General features: G+C 35.4%; 1 protein-coding gene and 1 pseudogene across 1 annotated transcript; one reads left to right on the top strand and one right to left on the bottom strand.

Moving 5' to 3' along the window:
* Positions 1 to 4,586: 4,586 nt before the first annotated feature.
* LOC149226963 (uncharacterized) lies at positions 4,587 to 5,165 on the top strand. Its single transcript, XM_089380370.1, has one exon. It carries the CDS (start codon positions 4,587 to 4,589, stop codon positions 5,163 to 5,165), a length of 579 nt encoding a protein of 192 aa, XP_089236496.1.
* A 9,995-nt stretch (positions 5,166 to 15,160) lies between these two features.
* Positions 15,161 to 22,759, bottom strand: LOC149226962 (uncharacterized; annotated as a pseudogene).
* Between the last annotated feature and the right edge of the window lie 2,026 nt (positions 22,760 to 24,785).

Here is a 24,785-nt window from a genome sequence, read left to right as displayed (position 1 = left end):
ATTGGCCCCTAGTCCCTACCAAACTTCTATCTGATATACCAAAATTTAAAGGGAAGTATGGTGAGGATTTAGCTAACCATTTAACCACTTTCCACTTATGGTACTCATTAAACTCCTTGATTAATGATTCAATTAGGTTGAGACTTTTCCAATGCCCCTTAACTAGAAATGCAGCGTAATGGCATATTGAGTTAAATGGTGGGTTGTTTTCTACTTTTGGTGAGTTGGCTACAATGTTTCTCAACCACTTTCAGTTGCATGTCCGTTATGATGCTGGAACTGAACTTTTGGCCAATTTTGAACAGGACAAGGCCACCCATATTTCTGACCACATTCAAGAGTGGCGCAGAAGGAAGAGATTGATCAAGGCTTATATCCCTGATGAATTTCTTCTCAAGTGGTTTTTGAAATCATTACAATTTGAGATATCTAAGGATGTGTCACTTTCAAGAGTGTTCACAAAAAGAACAAGCTATCTTTAGAGCCCATCAATTAGAGCTTATTTATTCCTAGTGTGGAGTCCTCCATAAGATATTGCTTGATGCTCCTAGATATAAAATTGATCTCGCCAAATCGAAAGCAAACCCCCATGTTGGTGGAATTGTAGGATCGGTCGATAGTAATATATGTAGTTTGTTAAATCATTTACAATAGTTGTCATTACAATCTACTTCCCAGATGTAGACTAAGCTATCAATGTCTCCCCCTTCTCAACCTTTAGCGGTTAATGTTGTTCAGTCCTCGAACCCCAAAGGGAATCAATAATCCAATGGTAATAAGAAAGGAGGAGGGAAAAATAAAGATAAGGGATGGAAGGGGAATGTGAATAAACCTAGTGAAGACACTGGTGAGGGAAAGAAGGATTCTAAAAAGAAGGTTAAATTGCCATGCAATTTATGCAGTGGAGATCATCTTACTCATATTTTCCGTGAGATTCAAGGTGCTCAACACTTGTTAGCCCATCAAGGTTCTTCTAGTTCCCAGGTTGTGCTTACTAACCCTTTTCCCCAAGGGCAACAATTACTCGCTGGCGCAAATTCTAATACTAAAGCCCCTATTGCGGGCAACCGGGAAGGGGAATTGACATCGAATGTGTATATGGTAAAGAATCATGTTGATATTTCAACTAGATCTCATGATTATGGACAGCCAGAACCTTATAAGGCTAAAACTGCTTCCGATACTCAAGAACCTCTTCATATAGAGAGGCCAACAGTTGAACCTATACCTCATATGCCAAAAGGATCCTAAAAAATATCGACTTATAATCCAAATGCTAGGGCTGCTCATAACTATTACATTTTTTAATATTTAGCTCAGAGCCCCTTGTGCTACGTCAGCGTTAGTGGTACTCTAGTAGTGTCTTGTGCAAAGAAGTGGTTTTCTCACTACAATCAAAGCAGTTGACCCGAAAAATATCTAGTGATTACATTTGTAATGTCATATGTTAAAAAGTTACTCCCTCATCATATGGACTTTCAAATTAAATCTATTTACCCCCGGAAGACCATCTTTCAAACTGTGTTTAATGAAGGGGATTCCACATGTGTCATGGTGGAAAGCTATCGGGTCCCCTGAAGTTGTTCCCTGTCCTACTCTTTTAACTACATTTGATGGTCATTCTCATAGGCCTCATGGGATTCTGACTGCCTTCCCTATATGTGTAGGGGGAAAGGTTGTTAACGTGGAAGTAGAGATAGTCGATGCTAATCTTGATTCTAATCTTTTGTTGGGTCGGGACTGGGTTTATGCGATGGATGCCATACTCTCATCTTTATTTTGCATTTCATGTTTTCCTCATGAAGGGAAAATTGTTACGATAGATCAATTAGCCTATTCTCCCAATGACCCAAATGCATTTACTGACTCCACTATCCCCTTGATGAAGAATACCAAGAATCCTATCGATAATTTAAGAGTTGGAATGTATTCCTCATTGATGGATATTTTTTATATTCCACCTCCTGTTGCTCATATCAATGCCATGTCATCCTCTATGATGGTCCCTCGACAATGTTCTTTTATAACCCATTATTTTTCAGATCCTTGGCCCTTGCCCCCTCCTAAAAACACAATAGAAGAAGGGCAAGTGGGTGGAATGACTTATCCTATATCTGCAACAGAAATTGCATATCAATCCATTGTTAATTTTGCAGATTTTGATCCCATATTCGTTTCATCAGAGGATGTGGATGATAATGTGGTGCCAGCCTAGACAATTGATTCCACTTTTGCTATGGATTGCCTTGATATAATTTTGCCATCTGAGGAGGCAATTTTAAAAGCAATGACTGGTCTAGAGATGCCATGGGATGATTTGCATCATTAGTCCTATTTTCTCCCTGACTTGCATAAAGTCGAATCAAGTTTGTCTACTCCTATTTCTCATGGAAGTGTTCACAAAATTCTAAATCCTTTGCCTCCAACACATATTTTTTCCAAAGATAACATAGCTTAAATTTCATAAACTATTCTGGTGAACATTTCCAAGAATCCTGACATTATCGAAAATATATTCATCGGAGTTTATTATTCCCCTAAAGAGATTAAAATTTACATTGATCTCTTTAAAGAGTTTAGAGATGTATTCACTTGGTATTATGAGGAAATTCCTAGGATTGATCCTAGTATAGTTTAGAATGAGCTCAAGACTTATGAAAATGCAAAGATTGTGCATCAAAAGCTTCGGTCGATTAACCCTAGGAAAGTTGCGACAATCAAGGCAAAGGTAGAGAAACTGCTTAAAGCAGGTTTCATCTACCCTGTTCCTCTAACTAAATGGGTTTCAAATATAGTCCTTGTGGACAAAGAATAAGGAACAGTCTGTGTATGCATTGATTTCAGGGATTTAAATAAATTCCTTCCAACAGACAATTTCCCCACTCCATTCATAGATCAGATTATTGATGAGTATGCTGGAAATGAATTTTATGGGTATAATCAAATAAGAATTCGTCCTAAAGATCAACATAAGGTGGTGTTTATTTTCCCCTAGGGTACGTTCCCATATAGGAAAATGCCTTTTGGCCTTAAAAATGTTGGAGCTACCTTTCAGTGGGTTATGTCATATGCTTTCCATGACATCAAACTTATAATCGAAGCTTATTTGGATGCTTAAGATGCTCGCTCTCGCAAGAGAATGGAACATTTAAAACATCTTCATATAATTTTTGAGATATGTCGTTACTATAAAATCCGGTTGAACCCTAATAAGTGTGTTTTCACTATTACATCCAGTTGGTTGTTGGGATTCATAGTTTCTAATGAAGGGATTTAAGTTGATCCCTTCAAGGTTGAGGCAATACTTCAGTTTCCTCCCCCATCTAGTATTCGTCAACTTCAAAGTCTCCAAGGAATAACTAATTTTTTGAGGTTTATCATGAACTACACTAAGATCATAAAAGGTTTTATGAATTTACTTAAGAAAGGAGTCCCATTTGCTTGGGACAAATTCACTCAATGTTCATTCGATGCTTTGAAAAATGCATTTAACTCTGCTCCCCTTTTGAGTCCACCTAATTATAGCAGAGATTTATTTTTATACCTCGCGGTGACAGAACCAACCATCGGTATGATTTTGGTTTAGGAATATGATGCCCTTAGAGAAATTGTGATTTATTATTTAAGTCATGGCTTAGTTGGTCTTGAACTCCAATATTATCACATTGAGAAATTGGATTTAGCGACAGTTCATGTTATTCAATGACTCCATCATTACATTTTGCTAAGAAAAAATTTTGTAGTAGCTGATGTCATTCCATTTCAATTTGTCCTCAGTGCGTGAGTGATTAGGGGAAAATACAATAAACGGATTTTTATTTTACAAGAGTTTTATCTAGAGTTCATGTCACCCAATTCAAATAAATCTATGGTTTTCACATAATTAATTTTAGAATTGCCTTGTCAAGTAGATGATATTTATGAAGAATCATTTCTAGGTGAACATCCTTTTCTTATCCCCTCACAAGATCCTTTGTATGGTGACATCATTGTATATCATCCAGACTTCAAAGTTTCCTCAGTATTTTTCTAAGGACGAACGCCAAAAATTACGTCATTGTACTAAGAGTTATTTGATCATTGGTGATACTTTATATTTTCACAGAGTTGATTCAATTCTTAGACATTGTTTGACCTTAGAAGAAGTTGAGTCAGTTTTATATTATTGCCATAGTGGGGCTTGTAGAGCTCGTTTGTCTAGGCTTGCAACAACATAGAAAATATTGCATGCAAGGTATTTTTGGCCTTTTATTTTCGAAGTTTGTATTGAAGTGGTCAAAAAATTCCATCCTTGTCAAATCTATACTCAAAAAATGCACGCTCATCCAGCTTGGCTTTTTAATGTCATCATTGTCGGCCCATTTACTAAGTGGTGAATTTATTTTACAATTTGTAACCTAGCTTCAGCTAAGGGACACAAGTACATTATTGTAGCAGTATACTACTTTACGAAGTGGGTTGAATCTATGCCCACTTTTAATAATGATGGTGAGACAACAACTCTTTTCCTTTTTAATCAAGTCATCTTGCGTTTCGGTATACATAAAGATATTTTCACTGACCATGGCAGTCACTTTCATAATAAGATGATGTTTGAGTTGGCTTTGAAACTGGGATTTCGGAAGGAGCATTTGTCTCCTTATTATCCTCAAGTTAATGGACAAGTTGAAGCCATTAATAAATCCATTAAGACTATCCTGCAAATGATGATTAATCAAGAAAAGTCCAACTGGCACATCATGCTTTATCCTGCATTATGGGCATATCGAATGTATGTTAAGACTTCCATGGGGTTCACTGTATTTCAGTTAGTTTATGGTTTGGATTCAATATTTCATATAGAATATGAGATTCCATCTCTTAAGTTGGTAGTCCAACTTCTTCCAAAAACCTTAAGCATTGAAGAATGCCTTGTTCTTTTGGAACATCTTGATGAGCAACATCAACATGATGCCACAATGAATGGAGCCAATAAGAAAATAGTCAAAGCTCAATATCATAAGTCTATGCGACCTAGGGTTTTCTGTGAAGGTGGCCTTGTCTTGGTCTATGACCAAGATAAAGACACCTTGGGGGAAGGTAAATTCAAACCTATGTGGTGCAGTCCTTACATTATTAAAAGGGCCTTGAAGAAGGGTGTTTATCTCATGAAGTATTATGCTTAGGCTCTTGTCTAAGTATTTGCCTTTTTTTTTCTAAATATTGTACATAGTTTTACTTTCTATCTATGGGTGTTGTGGTGATGATGGTGTTTTCAATCTTCTTTGGAAGGTTTTGATGGGTGATTCAATGTACTTAGGATTCACATATGATGCTAGTAGACACACCTGGAATTTAGCTTCTGCCGCTTGGGTAATACATTAACCATCTGGTGAGTTGTTGGTCACAAGAGACATCTGTATTGGTTTTGCTTCTAATAATATGGTTGAATACAATGTCATTATTAATTTACTTTCTGAAGAAATATCTTATGGTATTGAATAATTAGTGGCGTACTTGCACTCACAATTGGTTGCGTCTCAGTTAAATAATATTTATCATGTGAGGAATCCTTTATTACATCATCAATTTCTGAGAATGAGATTATTACAAAGATCATTTAATTGTATTACTTTCATTCACATTCCACAATCAGATAATTTATTTTCTCATTCTATAGCTAACCAAGCATTGGATTGGCATATCAATCATTCATCACATTAAATCAAAAACATCAAATAATAATCTTTCTATATGATCAAGTCATCTCGAAATATCTGTATATATAGATAGATAAGTGTCAAAATATTACAAAATGTGGACAAATGTCTTGCAAAATTAGGTCTCTAGCTTAATCATGTCCATATCAAAAATATCAGTCTATCTAAAATCTAAGTTTCAGGGCCCTGCCATGGATGAGCATCTTAGAAGAAGATGATGGCATTCAACACTTGTTGAAAGAGTCACACCCACTCTCATGGTACTCCAACCACTCGTCTATGTATAGCCTCAGGAAGTTCCTCTACTATTGCCATCGGAACTTGGCATGTCAAACTCTCCAAGTTCCTTTGTACTACATGGAGGACCCTCTCGGACTCATTTGTTGCTATCTCTGCGTCTCTGACATGACGCCTATGCCTCGGTAGAACCTCTGGTCTCACTAGTCCCACATCTGCATCATGATCATTTCATCTTGTTAGGATTTTTGTTTCATTAAAAAATACTTTAAATTTATTGATATTATCTTTAAAAACGAAAAAAATTAAATTAAATTAAAATAAATAAATAAATAAATAAATCAAATAAAATAAATCAAATATTTTAAAAAATTAAAAAACTTACCAATATTTCCCCATGCATCTCCCTCGGGAAGTACTAACTTTGGGTCCTCTTAGAAGTCTAGTCCTGCATATGGGTAATCCTCTATGGCCACGACTTGTTGCTCCCACCACTGGAAGAACTCGTCATCAAAAGTCGCCTGGGTGACTTCCCCCCTTCCAAGTACCTAATCAATTCTGCCCATCTGGCCATCCTTGGATCTCTAGGATTGTTGATGGAAGATTCTACTCTGGGTTGTAGCACAAGAATCCGCTCAAAGAAAAATGAGCAGAGAATGGTACCATAACCGAAGATATTTTTATTCCCTTGTTTGATTGATGTAATTTCATTCTTCATATTGACCAAGAGCATTCTACACCAATAATACACTACCAGTTTCAATCATTCCACTGCTAGAAACATAGTTAGTCGTGAGGCCTTGGTGTAAAGAATTTGAGCCTGATATCCTAGTAATAATGAAAAGTATGATCTTGACATGTAGGCTCGCGATTTGTTTAATTGGGACTTGTGACCCAACTTTGTTAGTTTTTCGTGCATAATACACATTAATATAATCATCAATATTAAGGCCCCCGCTAGCCTTGCCTTTCAGATTTACTGCTTCTCCCCTTTGGGAGGGACCTGTAATGAAGTAGATGTCTTCCACTTTAATTTGCAAAGGCATTGAGTCTATTAAAAATTTCTCTTGCTATGGGTCCCAATAATTGATCAATGTTTCCAATAATCGAGTTTGAGCTCTCATATTGGGCATCATGAAGAATTTGAGCAAACCACAATTTTTCAATCCATCCAACGATTCTTGATCTTCTAAGACTTCATTATCCACATCACTCTGTTCTCTCTCTCTCCAAATGATTGAAATCATAAAATAATTGAGTGATTTAACCGATTAGAAATTGAATTACAAACTTAATTATGTGTGTATGCAACTTCTGTAAGAGGCAGTCATGTATATACACGAGTTTCCCTTTGATAAAGCATGTATAGGGCTTTCTATACGTGGCCCGATAATTCGAGACCCGTGTATATGCATAACGGGTTTTAAAATTTAAAAATTCACTCAAAAAAATGATTTGATCTATCAAATTTTTTACTTAAATGGAAGAATTTTGGGTTATGAATTACCTAGAGTTCGCAATTTCCATATTCTTTGGTGGAATTGGTTGGATTTGTTTGCTCAAATTTACACCAAAAGCTCTCTCCTCAACACTTGGATGGTAAAAATGAAATTGGGTGAGTTCAAAACTTAAACCCACTTTCCTAAAGTTAACTTTTAACTTTATTAATTTATTTTTGTGAACTTTTGACCTTTTGCTTGAAGTGTTGGGAAGGGCCTTTTTCAGGGTGCTGAAGATTCTCTTATCACTTAGTGATGTTTTCCTGATGCTTTGATTCCACGATCGCTGACCTATTGTGGAACGTATTGTACTCTAAACTAGCATATAGGTTAAGACATATCACTTTTCCATTGCATTATGCATCTTGACCTCATACTGTGATATTTAGCCACAAGGTCGACCCCACTATGTTGCAATTTTTTAACCTCTCTCACTCGTCATTTCGTAAAATCATAACATAGTGGTAGAGCCTTTCCTTCCATGAGTTTCCTAGTTATAACCTCGATAACATATGTTTTCCATGATGAAAATATTGTGTAGGCTCGAGAGTCCTCTTTAGTCCCACCATGAGTTTTCGTTGAAGCCTCATTCTTCTTCTTCTTCACTTTTATTTTGGATTTATACCCTATGTTTGGCGCAACCCAACTTGGCCTAGATTTTGATGAAGAGTTTGCATTTTGTGGAGCGGACTGCGAAGTAAAGGATGCAACGGAGCGTGAAGTGGACCGTGCAATGGAGTAGCAGAGCGCCAAAGTGGATCATGTAGTAGATATACTATGCGGTATATGGGCTTTGAGGCGGGTCGAAGCCCCTCCCTTTTGTTAGAATAATGTAATTTTGTAAATGATGAATGGTTTTTTACCATAGTAGCTTGTATTAGGGGATTCCATGGTATATGGACCATGGTATTTTGATGATATATCCCTCTACATAATAGTATATGTAGGGATAAATAATAAGAAGAAGAATCATCTTATGATCCAAATCTGTGTTATGGTTGTATCTTGTTGATATGTACTTTGGAAGGAATGCAAGTCTCTACAACTGACTACGTAGAGGACTGAGTCTAGAGCTGAGTGCGTGGACTACCTGCAACTGAGTGCGCGGGCTAAGAACTATTTGTTGTACAAATTATCTACTAGCATTTGCACCAGATGTTGCAAAGGAAACGCCATAAGGCATAAAGTGCAAAAATCCGTTATCCATGTAGTGTGTGCATTACGTCAATGACCTAAATATCAACATATCTATTCACTTTTTCTAAATGTTGTAAACGACCAGAATTATAGAAATATTCTTAAATTTGTACCAATATTTATAGGCAAAAATATTTTTGTCTTTCGGATTTTCTAACATTTGTCAAACATTTTCATGTTATAAAACAAAGTCTACAAGTCATAAAACTTACAAGGTGGTGGAAAGTTTAAAATGGTGCAAAGAAAGATCAAGTTCGAGGGATACTCATGAAAACATTTAATGTTAGTAAACTAATGCTAGCATTAGTTTATTTGTGAAAAAATGTTAATCAAAATGTAACTTATAACATAAGATATATGGGTTGAAGAATTGGATATCTATCTTGGGAAGAGGTTAAATAAATTCTCAGACTTAAACATAAGGTATAATGTGAAATGCAATATGTGATTTCAACAAAACTTTAATTTAAACAATGGTATATCATCATTTTTTGTAACTAATTAATTAAAAAACAAAAATACAATACTATAGTCTTTACAACCGAAAGGGGAAAGACATGTAACATTGTAAAGGGACTAACAACATTGTAAAAATAGTTGATTCTTGAAGAGAAAACAAGATAATCCAAAAGAGCAATCACACCAAAGATCAAAATCAAAATTCTCTCCTTAAACTATTGGTCAAAATATAAGACATCATAGAATTGCATATTTGGGATCACAGTCGACGAAATTGGATTGTTACTGGGTGACAATGACTGAGATATGGTATCAAGTGATGGAATAGGTGGCGTTCCCAGATTTTCCAAGATATCCAAAGGAATACCATATGAAAGCGGCCATTCAAGTATGAAATTGAGCAACTGATATCCATAAACAGTCCTTAATTGATGAGGCATCATAAGGGGTCATGTCACAGGCACATCTGTTAAGGAGATAGAAGAGATGGAGCCAACACATGAATCTACAGGTCTAGGCATTTGCAGAATTTGTTGCATGGTAGACTGTAAAGTAGACTGAACACCAGTACCTGGAGAAGCGATATTTCTATCAAGGTTGGGTAGAGGAATTTGCATAGAAGACAATTTACCACCAGAAATGGAAACATCCTGCACTGTTGGTTAATCCTGAGGGCTCTTCCGCTTTCGGTCATTTGTTCCTGTATTACTTCATAATTGCAATAAAAAGGATCTTAGTCCACATTAATAAACTGAACAACTTTTCTGCAACCAACACATGAATATACAGGCCTAGGCACTTGCAGAATTTGTTGCATGGGACACTGTAAAGTAGACTGAATACCAATACCTGGAGAAGAGATATTCCTATCAAGGTTAGGTAGAGGAATTTGCATAGAAGACAATTTACCACCAGAAATGGAAACATCCTGCTCTGTTGGTTGATCCTTGGGGCTCTTCCGCTTTCGATCATTTGTTCCTGTATTACATCATAATTGCAATAAAAACGATCTTAGTCCACATTAATAAACTGAACAACTTTTCTGTAGCCAACACATGAATCTACAGGTCTAGGCATTTGCAGAATTTGTTGCATGGGACACTGTAAAGTATACTGAATACCAATACCTAGAGAAGAGATATTCCCATCAAGTTTAGGTAGAGGAATTTGCATAGAAGACCATTTACCACTGGAAGTGGAAACATCCTGCTCTACTAGTTGATCCTCGTGGCTCTTCCTCTTTACGTCACTTGTTCCTGAATTACATCAAAATTGCAACAAAATAGAACTTAATCCGCATTAATAAACTGAACTTTTCTGGATTCAACACATGAATCTACACGTCTATGCACTTGCAGAATTTGTTGCACGGAAGACTATAAAGTATACTGAGAAAAAGAATGGATACACTACTGAATCAGAAAACAAAGTTCAAAGTTGAGAGGCTAATAAGTGAATGAAAAAGGATGGATATATTGCACAATCTGGAATGGAAATTTGAAAAAAAAACAGATACCTCTTGTTGGAGTGACCGATGTTGATAGATCTGATGTTGAATATTTTATCATATGTTTGTAGGGATTCTAGCAAGTTCTATGGGTTAGTTTTGCCAAGTACTGAAAAGTAATACGTTATTTTTTCAATGTCAATTTGAAATGGACCAGTAATATTGGTGCCATGCTTTAGTGTTTTAGAGATCATTTTCTATTTATGTCCCAGTGTTTAAACAACTACGAGATAGAGAAATTCATCTTTCTCTGAAGAATTTTCAACTTCAAAATAAGTCAAAATGGCACAAGTATTTTTTGTTTTAGGAATTATCCAACATTTGTACCTCACTCTGTTGCAGTGGGATCATCTTAGAATATCTGAAAACAAATATCTAAACATTTTAATACTCACAATAAATTCCATTGTAGACCTTGATGTTCTCCCTGTGTTTTAGACATTATCCCATGTTAAAATGTCTATTAAGTATCTAATAGAGATGCGAGGAAAGAATTACCAAGAGAAGTTGCAAGTGGGTTAATGTAATGGTTGGAAATTCACAAATTGCTTGTGGAGCTCCCAAGTCACCATGACATCATGGTTGCTGAAGGAGCACATGGTTACATTTGAGCATTTTTCTTTACTGACTCAGACTCAAAATCAGACATATTAGAGCATAATCATTTCAGTGTTAAACCTTATAATAGCAATGAGAGGTTAAACTTAATATGGATAATGATAAAACAATTATTGCTTCTCCATTTTTTGTACAACTAAAAAATCATTGTTATCCATATTTTCTTATGTATGGAAGCAAGCATGTTCCTGTTTGTTTGAAGCCCAATTTGTTCATCTCTAAGAATCTTCTCATCAAAAGGTTGGTGCTCTTAAGAAATTTTATTCACTACGGCTGGACCTGTACATGATGCATAAGAAGCTGAACCAAACACTCTTAGGGTAGGAAGACTACTGAAGAGGAGCAATGATGTCCTAAAATGATATGCAGTACTCCTGGAGTGGAAGAGTGGCTACCTTGGGTTCCTATGTGGGCACTCTGGAGAATCTAAAGGAGAAGTGATGCTCTCTTGCTGTTATGTATATTGATATGCTTGTCGATGCTTGGAATAATGAAGGTCTCATTACCAAATATATAGATATTGAGAAATCTCCTATCCCATTAAACAAGTATGCCTAAATGGGAGTGCTTTAATTCTAGTAGTGTTTGATTTCTCTCCTCCACATGATTACTTGTCCATATTATTAACAAACAAAAACTTCCTTTTGTCACATCGAGAGCTATTCCCTCCGCAAGTGGTTCAGATCTCCTCAATGTAATAGCTGAAAAGAATTGTAAGAAATACCATACTTGAGATTGATTGGTGATTATCTTAGGCTTGAGAGTAGAGTTTGGTTGTAGTAAAATGCCTTTTCTACCATCCAAGCATGGTCTATTATCAGTTTCCCAAAGCCACATAATTTTTTGTTTCCCACCTTTGTCAAAATATTCTATGAAATCAAATGTATCAACTGACATGGCTTCAATTGAATGGAGCTATGATTATCTGTCTGGTCATTTCTATGATGCATGTTCTTCGTTCATTTTTGGTTGACATTTGTAGAGTAATTGCCTCGGGTCTGTTACTTTTGAGTCATTTCTTCATCATGGAGAAAATCAGATCCCATTTTAATGTTCACCGACAGTTTTTGCTGGAGGATTTGAGCCAACATCCTGATTCTATTCATCATGGCTTCCAAACTTTCAAGTTTGTTTTCCACAATCCCAAAGTGGGTTCTCTGTAAGTAATGGGTTGTTTATAGGGATCCCTAATCATTGTGTCTCTGAGGTCATGGGTACCAATCGAGGAGAAACTGTAGGCGGCATTGTTGTGCCTCCCATGTGAATGGGGACAGCTGCATTTTCCCAGCCTCAGAAAGACAGCAGATGCCTCAGTTTTATAGAGGCCCCTTTCTACAGAGAACCTTCTCTAAAAACCTTTCAACGTCGAAAGGATAAACCAATTAAATTGCAAAGAGGTTAATCAATTTCTTTCATAATCACAACCACCTTAAGAACTGTTTACATATGGAAAGTTCAAAATCAGATCAAAATTTTCTAAATCCTACCCTACACAATATTTAATTCCAGCATGTTCAAAAACATTTCTTATGAATCACATCAAAATTTTCGAAATTCAACCCTACATAATGTTTAATTCCAGCATGTTCAAAACATTTCTTATGGATCTCTAGGGATTTCTGTTCTGCAATCGTGAAGTGTCTCAACTGTCACAAAACCTTAAAGAAAATTTTGAAATCTAATGTCCACAAAACCTAAAACAAAGACCATTTTACGCTCAACAAGTTGAAAGCTTGGAACATTTAATATGCCCCTTCATCTTGAACTTTGACAAAAGCTTCTTCGTCAACATTGTGACCAATAACACTTTTTGTCTCACTATGGACTGGCAAATGGGCTTCAGAATTTCCATCCTCTATAAGTTGGGCATGGGTAGCATCTCCTTTATGTAACTTGTGGCGTTTCTTGGATGACATATCTCTTTCTTCCTTCACTGAATCATCTTTTCTTTTTCCAAGAACATTGTCTTTGCCAGTCTCTGTTGTATCCTGCTCCTTTGTCTTTGCCATTCCTAACATGGGCAGGTGTTTTTTCCCTGACATATACAGCTCATGAAGATTTTATAGGCTTCCACAGTTAACCTCACAAAGAGAACACCACCCCACCAGTCCTTGTGGCTGCTTTTTCTGTGGCTTTACTACATATTTTAAACCCTTTTCCTTCAACTTTTTTAACCCGGATGGGTGCTTCTTCCCAAACACATGTTTTTTGGGAAGAACTTCCTTTGTGCTACAGGTAACATCACAGAGTGAGCACCACCCAGGGATTTTTGGAGTCTTAGCATCCATATCTTTGATGCTCGGGATCTCCCTATGTGCCCTGTTTTTAGACTTTGGTTGCAATCCAGAATTTGAGTTCTTACCCAACCTGGACTTGAAAATCTGAAAAGCATACCCAATGTTAGTAATAAAAATAGTATGCTCTATAATTTCCAATATGAAGATCGACCTCTCTGCATTTTCCCAGCCTCAAAAAGACAGCTGAGAGGTTGTTTTAATGCCTAGTGAATGGGGTATTGCCCTCAACAGTGATAAAGGTTCCCACAATATCAAACATTGCTCAATTAGTAAACAAAAAGAATGGACAAATTACTGAAATAGTAAAAAAAAAATCTGGCACAATAAGAAAAGGTAGAAAAAGAATGGATACACTATTGAATCAGAAAACAAAGTTCAAAGTTGAGAGGCTAAGAAGTGAATGAAAATCGATGGATACATTGCACAATATGAAATGGAAATTTGAAAAAGAAAACAGATACCTCTTGTTGGCATGACTGATGTTGAATATTTTATCATATGTTTGTAGGGATTCTAGCAAGTGCTATGGGGTAGTTTTGCCAAGTACTGAAAAGTAATACGTTATTTTTTCAATGTCAATTTGAAATGGACTAGTAAATATTGGTGCCATGCTTTAGTGTTTTAGATATCATTTTCTATTTATGTCCTAGTGTTTAAACAACTAAGAGATAGAGAAATCCGTCTTTCTCTGAAGAATTTTCAACTTCAAAAGAAGACAAATTGCACAAGTATAATGGGTTGTCTGTAGGGATCCCTAATCATCGTGTCTCTGAGGTCATGGGTATCAATCGAGGAGAAAGGGTAGGCGACATTGCCCTGCCTCCCATGTGAATGGGGACAATTGCATTTTCCCAGCCTCAGAAAGACAGCAGGTGCCTCAGTTTTACAAAGGCCCCTTGCTACAGAGAACCTTCTCTAAAAACCTTTCAACGTTGAAAGGATAAACCAATTAACTTGCAAAGAGGTTAATCAATTCTTTCATAATCACAACCACCTTAAGAACTGTTTACATATGAAAAGTTCAAAATCACATCAAAATTTTCTAAATCCTACCATACAGCATGTTCAAAAACATTTCTTATGAATCACATCAAAATTTTTGAAATTCAACCCTAAGTAATATTTAATTCCAGCATGTTCAAAAACATTTCTTATGAATCTCCAAGGATTTCTATTCTGCAATCGTGAAGTGTCTCAACTGTCACAAAACCTTAAAGAAAATTTTGAAATCTAATGTTCACAGAACCTAAAACACTTGAAAGCTTGGAACATTTAATTTGCCCCTTCATCTTGAGCTTTGACAAAAGCTTCTTCCTCAAATTTGCGACCAACAACACTTTCTGTCTCACCATAGACCGGTAAATGGGCTTCAGAATTTCCATCCTCTATAAGCTGGGCATGGGCAACATCTCCTTTATGTAACTTGTGGCGTTTCTTGGATGTCATATCTCTTTCTTCCTTCACTGAATCATCTTTTCTTTTTCCAAGAACATTGTCTTTGCTAGTCTCTGTTGTCTCCTGCTCCTTTGTCTTTGTAATTCCTAACATGGACAGGTGTCTTTTCCCTGACATATGCAGCTCATGAAGATTTTCTAGGCTTCTATAACTAACCTCACAAAGAGAACACCACCCCACCAGTCCTTGTGGCTACTTTTTCTGTGGCTTTACTACATCTTCTGAACCCTTTTCCTTCAACTTTTTTAACCTGGACTGGTGCTTCTTCCCAAACACATGTTTGTGAAGAACTTCCTTTGTGCTGTAGGTAACATCACAGAGTGAGCACCACCCAGGGATCTTTGGAGTCTTAGCATCCATATCGTTGATGCTTGGGATCTCCCTATGTGCCCTGTTTTTAGACTTTGGTTGCCATCCAGAATCTGAGTTCTTACCCAACCTGGACTTGAAAATTTGAAAAGCATACCCAATTTTAGTAATAAAAATAGTATGCTCTATAATTTCCAATATGAAGATCAACCTCTCTGCATTTTCCCAGCCTCAGAAAGAGGTTGTTTTAATGCCTAGTGAATGTGGTATTGCCCTCAACAATGATAAAGGCTCCCACAATATCAAACATTGCTCAATTTTCCCAGCCTCCGAAAGACAGTAGAGAGGTTGTTTTAATTCCTAGTGAATGTGGTATTGCCCTCAACAGTGATAAAGGCTCCCACAATATCAAACATTGCTCAATTAGTAAACAAAAAGAATGGACAAATTACTGAAATAGTAAAAAACTTTTCTGGCACAATAGGAAAAGGTAGAAAAAGAATGGATACACTATTGAATCAGAAAATGAAGTTCAAAGTTGAGAGGCTAAGAAATGAATGAAAAAGGATGGATACATTGCACAATCTGGAATGGAAATTTGAAAAAAAAAAATAGATACCTCTTGTTGGCGTGACTGATGTTGATAGATCTAATGTTGAATATTTTATCATATGTTTGTAGGGATTCTAGCAAGTTCTATGGGTTAGGTTTTCCAAGTATTGAAAAGTAATACGTTATTTTCTCAATGTCAATTTGAAATGGACCAGTAAATATTGGTGCCATGCTTTAGTGTTTTAGAGATCCTGATGTTGATAGATGTGATGTTGAATATTTTATCATATGTTTGTAGGGATTCTAGCAAGTTCTATGGGTTAGTTTTTCCAAGTACTGAAAAGTAATACGTTATTTTCTCAATGTCAATTTGAAATGGACCAGTAAATATTGGTGCCATGCTTTAGTGTTTAAGAGATCATTTTCTATTTATGTCCCAGTGTTTAAACAACTACGAGACAAAGAAATTCGTCTTTTTCTGAAGAATTTTCAACTTCAAAAGAAGACAAAATGGCACAAGTATTTTTTGTTTTAGGAATTCTCCAACATTTGCACCTCTCTCTGCTGAAGTGGGATCATATTAGAATATCTGAAAACAAATATCTAAACATTTTAATACTCACAATAAATTCCAACGAGTTAATAATATTAGTACCCTGGATGTGGGATCATATTAGAATATCTGAAAACAAATATCTAAACATTTTAATACTCATAATAAATTCCAAATATCTAAACATTTTAATACTCACAATAAATTCCAAAGAGTTAATAATATTATACTCACAATAAATTCCAAATATCTAAACATTTTAATACTCACAATAAATTCCAAAGAGTTAATAATATTAGTACCCTGGATTTATAATAATGATAGGGTTTAATAATATAATATAATATAATTATTATTTTTATAATATTACTTTTATTTATATCTATCTATCATTATCAATATTAATACGGATGTTAAATCTATATAGTTAATGCCTATTGGGTAATTTCAACTACATTTACTAATATGTTTATGTATGTGATTGGTATAGCTTACCAGTGTGTATTAACCACATTTATTAATTTAGTTGTGCTTTATAACCCTTTGGGTTTATAATATGAATAATATGTTGCATTTTCTAATTTTGTGAGCTTATAATATTATTATAAGTTTATAATATAGTATATATTAAGCTGTAGCTTACTGTGTATATCAACCACATTTAATAATGTGGTTTCTAGTTGTGAACACTAACAACTACTCGTTTATACTCGTACAATGAAGGGTGGATCAATACATGGAACTCATTCTATTATTTTTATAATAATCTGTAATTTATTATTTCTATTATTGACCATATGAAAATCATCGCTACATTAAAATTTTTGAATTTAAGAAATTATTTAATATGATTCAACATCTGCCTTCAATTTCTTCAACTACATTGTAATTTGTTGTAATACATATTTATTTCCTTTTAATATATTGTAATACTTTATTAGAAATTTAATTTATTATAAAGAAATATTTTTTAATATATTCTAATAATTTCAATTTAAAATAATTTTCCTAACATAATTTTATTACACTATAATTTTTTTTTGGCTATCTCAATTTTTTCATGATGATAGCTACCATTAATTCTTACTATGAGTAATAATAGTAATGGTTTACTGTTATCAATAATTACAAATTTTAACTTATTTTAGTTAACTAACATAACTACATTAACAAATGTGTTTCATATAATGTTAGTTTATTTGAATGTATCATGACACATATTATAATTATTAGAGGTTGTATTATAGTAATACTTTGTTCACCTAATTAATAAACAACATCATTTTAAATTCTCTAGTATTAAAAAAATGCAAACATAATTCTTAACTATATGAAACTTTTTATTTTTTATTTTTTTTCCATGAGAAAAAAAGTAAACATTCTTACATTAATCGTAAAATGTCTTACATGATCTTAGTTCATGATCTAGTCAAAACATAAAAAGAAAGTATTGTTTTGAAAATCCAAAACATATAGCATGTTGAGTCGTTGTGGGTGAAAAGTATTGTTTTGAAAATCCAAAACATATAGCATGTTGTGGGTGAAAAGTATTGTTTTGAAAATCCAAAACATATAGCATGTTGAGTCGTTGTGGGCTAAAATCATGACAAGACTAAATATAGAATCTAGAAAGTAAAAACATGAAATTGGATATATAAATTACCCATAATAAAAGCTAAAATCATCACAAGACTAAATATAGAATCTAACATTATGCTAAACATATAAACTTTAATTATGAAAAAACTTGAATATCAAAACTACCGAATCTCATGAATCATGGGATGATGAGAGTAGAACTCATTAAGTGGAGGCTTAAATATTCTGATTTGATCAAAGTGTGTATAATTTTGGTGAAGTAAAATTGACAAAATGAAACGAGAAGAGAAGGGATATGCATCGAGAAACTGCAACAAATTTAAGGTCCATAATTCATATTCTGGAATACCATGAAACAAATGAAATATCTAATAAAAAATAACTCTGTAAAATTGTATTTTGGAATATTCTGGGATGCCATAAAACATTGCTCAGTTGTGCACCTCTAAACTCATCCAAAAAAAATAACATCATTTTTAATGCAGGAACTCTCTAAAATCTATTACCAATGTTCATTCAAGTATAACATAATCTATTACCAATGTTCATTCAAGTATAACATTAATGTCAAATTTCTTACTACGTTATTCAACTAACAAAATCTATTACCAATGTTCCTTCAAGGATAACAAGAAAGTGAAATTTCTTACTACATTATTCAAGCGACAATATGGTAAAAAGTGTCCTCTCAAATGCCATAGAAATATTTAATGATCAATAACCACACACAATTTACCTAAAAAAAAGTTTTGAGTTTCAGTCTCTGTAAAATTGTATTTTGGAATATTCTGGGATGCCATAAAACTTTTGAAATTTTTAACAACCAACCAACATTGCTCAGTTGTGCACCTCTAAACTCATCCAAAAAAAATAACATCATTTTTAATGCAGGAACTCTCTAAAATCTATTACCAATGTTCATTCAAGTATAACATAATCTATTACCAATGTTCATTCAAGTATAACATTAATGTCAAATTTCTTACTACACTATTCAACTGACAAAATATATTACCAATGTTCCTTCAAGGATAACAAGAAAGTGAAATTTCTTACTACATTATTCAAACGACAATATGGTAATCATTGTTACTTAATTTCAAATCTCAATACTCTGTACATCCCAATCATTTCTGTTTGCTTTCCTGCTGCAGTTCTTATAGGCGGCTCATAGATATAGCAAACTTTAACATTACTCTCGGCATTACCGTAAACAAAAATCTTCCCAGAACACTAAATCCTTTCAAGGGTTTTAGCAAGAGAACCCAGTGCCCTCCACACGTTTTCATTGGAATCACATTCCATCACTCCTTGCTGCAAGAAGAAACAACCAGACATGCCAGTGGGCCTTTCCCTTCTCTTTATCTCCCATAGTCTCCAGTGTTGTCCATGCCCTTGTTTCTGGATCATAAACTTCCACACTCCACCTGATTAGATCACGGCTAATAACGAAAAAATTGTCGCTGATGAAAGCACCAAAGCATTCATCATGTCCTCGGTTCATGTCGGGAATTGTAATGGTCTACAAACAAATTGTAAACCACTGCGGGTCGTGCAAGGGATTTTGATCTTCATCATCTCCGCCGTCAACGTAAACGTAAATGTAAATGAGTCCATGCTCTGACACAGTGCCAAGAAGGTAAGCCACAACAAAAGCCGTTATACTGTATAAAGATTTTACCCTAACCAACTATAAGCCCCAACAAAAACCGTTACACTGTAAAACGATTTTACTCTAACCAATCAAAACTCCCGTGGACGGTGGATAATATTTGAATCATGTAACACACAGATCAATGGTGAAAAACGGTAACCAACCAAAACTCACGTGGATGGTGAATAATACTTCAATCGTCTAACACAAAGATCAACGGTGAAAAATGGTGGAGAGTGGCAATCAAGGGAGTCTTTTCCAAAGGGAAATGCCTTATGGCGTAATTAGATGAAGATTCAACCAATTATGTATTTTTACAAAAGCATTATATCCCATTTACAATTATATGGTCTTTACCAATACGGTATGGAGGCCTGCATGCTTTACTGCGGCTATATTCCTGGGACTGTCATCAAAGAAAATCTGCACGAAAACATTATAAATTAAATAGAAACTCTTACAATAGATGTTGTTGAAATGATATACATAAGGTAAATAAAAATTGATGATCTCGAATTGCAGGTTGCTAGATTGGTTTGAGTTTAGATTACAATTGCGTACAACAGTCCCTTTGTAGCTCCTCTCCACTGAAAAGGGGTTGTTCGGGAACAGATGTATAATTGATCAATATGTGGGATGTGATCAGACTAACAAACATCTCTTTCTTATTTAAACATCTCAGTCACACACCTTCAGCTTTATGTTTTGGGACTCAATACAATATTCTCTTTGTAGATCCTCCTCGTTGAAAAAGGACTATTTTCAGAGACAAGTTGATAATTGTGCAGTATGTGGGACATGATCAGAGCAACATGCATCTTTTTCTTGTGAAAATACCACTGCAACATAACTTCTCAAAAGACAACTAGGTCATTCACCCTGGGGGATTTTAGCCAGAATGGTCATTTTTAGAAAACGTATCGCTATAGGATACCCCTGTACCCTCACACTGGGGCCAAAGCAAAGGTGTTAGCTATCCTTCTTTGTTTACTAAGGGGGATTTGGTATAAAATTTTTACGGTACTTAGATGAGTCAATATTTTCATGAAAAAATGGATAGCTGAAGGAAAATGGCCATCAAAATCTTTGTTACCATACCGTTTTTTGTGGATCAGCGTTTGCAAGGCGAAGAGCCTGCTCCATGGCATCTTTTGAGGGCTTGCAAATTATGGATGTCTTCGGGATTGTAGAGTTATTAGCGGGCATATTCCATTCATTATTGCTTTCAGTAATATTTGAAAGAGGATTAAGTGTCTCAAAGCATATTATACCTTCAAAGAAATCTTCCAATCCCAGCCTGTTAAGGACCTTTGCAGCATGAACTTTGTCACTGTTTGTAAATATCTGTTTTTGCATAACAGAGTTACAAGCGGTTAACGAGCATGCTAATAAGTTTCCAAACAAAACCTAGGACTTCATTTAATATCATCATAAAAAGAATTTGAAGGGATCCATATGATCTTACAATTTTCCTCTGAGGCGTGCTTAATAACAAGTTCTTCAGTAGAGGATCTGATTTAAGATCTTCATATGGCAATCTTCCGTGAACAAAACTATATAAGAAATGTTTGTTTCCAGTGAGTGAAACAGGATAGCGTGTAAGGCCAAAAGCAATCAATGGTATTCCAAACAGTCTAAACAATGAAAGTCAAATCACTGGAATTTTCTCTAATTTTGTCGAAAGTTGAAACGTTAGATAGTTGTAAATTTACCAACTAGAAGATGATACAAGATTTCTTAGATACCTGTGGTAATCATCATATTCAAATTCATAGCCCACTGCCTGCGTAGAACAAAGAATACTGTCAAAATATGCAAGGAATTCATGAACATGAAAGTTGAGAAAAAGGTTCTCAATCCAATTGCAATTCCTAGCCATAACGTTGATCATAATTCCATATTTTAGAAATCGATATCGGTAGTAGTTATTAAATAAAGACATCTAGAACACCTTATATTTGCATTCATATATTATCATTAGTGGAGCAAGAAGAGAGTTCCTTGAGGCTTAAAGACCACATATGAGAAATAGGGTTTCAGTCTCATGAATTTGCAAAAGGTATCCTGGCATAGTAGTGGGCAGTAAAATCATAGAAAACCATGGAGTAATTATGGTAGTATGTCTCAGATGTTCTGCAGTCATTCCAGGAAGCAGGTTCTGATTGAAAGCAACTCATAACCCCACTCTTAAGCTACTTGCTAACCGATGACACATAAGGGACCCCACTCTTAAGCTACTTGCTAACCAATGACACATAAGGGGGTTGCTGAATTCCTCAGTAATCAGCTATAGAAGACTCCCAATGCTAAAAATCAGTCATTTTAACCTTAAAAGTTGAAATACCATGTTGAATTACATGAAACAATATGGATTGAATGCTTACCCTGAGTCCGGCCATGGTTGTCCCATAAGTTTTATACAACTCTCTTGCTCAAGTCAGGGACTCTGCTCTTTTCAACTCCCAGTTTTTGATTCACATAATCTGTCACACAACAACCGGATCACACACACAATTCAAACCTCAAAAGTTACCTTAATGGCTTAAGAGAAGTCTTAATTTCATCTACAACCCCAGTAGGGGTGGGGTGATCCAACTCTGTGTGTGCAACAGTGCATTAGTTACAGACAATATATTGGGTGTGTTGAATGTGAACACTAAGCCCATAGTCCATCTGGCTCTGATCACCTTCAAGTTGCAAAGTTGGAGATGCATATAACAAGCTCACGTAAATTCCAAGAAATTATTCGGTGGCAATCTAAATATTCAACTCCAAGCTTTCCGGGTTGCATTTCAGACTCTGGTTTAGATTAAAATCTAAAGATTAACATTTCCTTCAAAAGAACACTGAAATTACACAATTTTTTAGGGGCAGATTAGCTACAAGATTACCTATGATGTTGTTGGTGCATGCTGCAGCTAGTTCGGAGCTTAAGGGATATAATGTGTCATCCAGATCTAGAACAACGGATTGGAATCAGAAATGAATACTTACAGCTTTAGCTTAATACCATTGAAAAGGGAAAAACTTAAAAGCCAAAGAAAGAAGTGTGATGCTCACCAAACAGAAGGCAGTCAAATCGAGGGCCCTGCTTTGTCACAAGTCGATTCTCAACCAGCACCATTATGGATGACTCTGCAATACATATACCAAAAAATTATCATCCCGATACACTGAAGTATATGCACATCAAAGGCATCAAAACAAGATAATTATGTTCCAATTATAAAACTCTGACAATTTCAGAAGAATCAAAGAAGATTGGCTCTAAAGAATACCAGATATGTTGAATATGGGGAGAAGAGCGAATGCAATAGGAAAGGAGGCAATGTATGTTGAAAGAAAAAAACAGGGACTCACAAAATAAAATGTAATACAGAGGGGCATAAACAAGCTAACGATGTTAATGAAATGAAGGGGGGAATTGAAGGATAACATTGGGTGGCTTAAATAGATCTCCAAACGGCTTAGATGAATTGCTGCGAATCTTCCATATTGTAGTCATAGACTCGTGATCGACTCCAGTCCCCATCTTTTCACATTCATTTGTTGTCACTTTATTGGCGTGCAATTTGTCGAGGATTCCTCCCATTTTCAGGGAACTCAAATTTAAAAATAAACAAGAAGGTAAGCCACAAAAAAAGCCGTTATACTGTATAACCAATGAAAAATGGTAACCAACCAAAACTCACGTGTGGACGGTGAATAATACTTCAATCGTCTAACACAAATATCAACGGTGAAAAATGGTGGAGAGTGGCAATCAGGGGAGTCTTTTCCAAAGGGAAACACCTTACGGCGTAATTATAAGAAACATTTCTTGTGGACATAGCCCCACATTGTGATGAACCATGGTAAAATATGTGTGTTCATGTGTTTATTTTCTTCTTACCTATTGTAGCATAACAATTTGTCACAGTTGCACTTTATTTCTGTATAGTGAATTTTTATGGATGTATATGATATTTTTTAAGTAATGAACGTAATGTGGTGAAGTAATGTATGAATGCGAAGTAATTTATGAATTTTAACTACAATGAAACACAAAAATACCACATTGCATCATCTCGCAAGGCTGCAGGAACCTGAATCTGCATCCTCCCATACTCATTTTGGGTGAGACTGCGATTTGCTTGCGGGTCGTTGCCAAAAGGGCCAGTGATTGAGGGTTTTTTTGGTGCGTGATAAAAGAATCGAACCTAGGTCAGCCCAACCTAAGCCAACAAATGGTTCCAATTCCAAGACCAGGAGTTGTTTTAGGGATATGAGGATGTGGCATCCATCAAAGAAGGAAATTCAAGATTGGGTAGAACAGAAGGAATGAGAATTTAAAGATCAAGAGAATAGAAGCCCTCGTTTATCATCTAAAAGGTGGTTACATAAGTTTATTTTCTAAGATCAATATGAAATTTTCTTTGGTTCGTTTCATGTTGAGTTGTATGAGTGGATATCAAGGTTGACTGAAATAAAATATTGTTTTAAAGGAGACGAACCTAAGGTGTGGACTCCCGAATTGATACAGTGACTCAAGAACATCGACAATAGGATTTCAAGAGCTATTGATTTCTAGACTGGTATAATCTCAAGAGGATTCATTACTGAGTTTGTGATAGACTCGAATGTGTCCTACTGTGAAGCAGAACGATAATTTTTCAAAGGACCACGAGGTAAGTATTTGAGATCTCTGAAACTTTGGATTAAGATGATTTTGTGTGAAAAGGGAATTTTACAAATGCAATCAAATTATTAGATTACTTATGTTTGGGAGAAGATCCGAAGAAGAGGCTAGAACAACGCGAAGTGGGAAAAATATATTGAATAAACTCTATAAAGAGATCTTGTGGCCAATATCTGAAGACTTTCATAGAAACTGACTATATCCCTATTTTGAGTGAATATGAAAGTGAAGAAAGCCTCCTTGAAAACCCTGAAGTAACTCCGCAGTATTCACCCTTCTAGCCTGAAAGTTCGACGAAGCCAGAATCAAGTAATAATCAGGGTGCTTTTGGTTTTCCCTGTCCCCCTACCCCCCACCCCCCTCCCCTTACGAATCCCCCTCCACCTCCCCCTCTCCCTCTAAGAACAAATATGATCGATGATATTTAGCTACCTATTTTTAAAGGAACCAGATCAGAGATAGAGCGTTGACA

This window comes from Pinus tabuliformis, chromosome J (assembly GCF_031772625.1).
Source record: "Pinus tabuliformis cultivar Carrire ecotype Pingquan chromosome J, CPIR1, whole genome shotgun sequence".
In the NCBI taxonomy this organism is placed as follows: domain Eukaryota; kingdom Viridiplantae; phylum Streptophyta; class Pinopsida; order Pinales; family Pinaceae; genus Pinus; species Pinus tabuliformis.
This window is presented reverse-complemented; position numbering and strand designations above follow the sequence as displayed.

Excerpts from the sequence above, each read along its gene's own strand:
- LOC149226963 (XM_089380370.1), top strand. The coding sequence starts at position 4,587 with ATGATGTTTGAGTTGGCTTTGAAACTGGGATTTCGGAAGGAGCATTTG.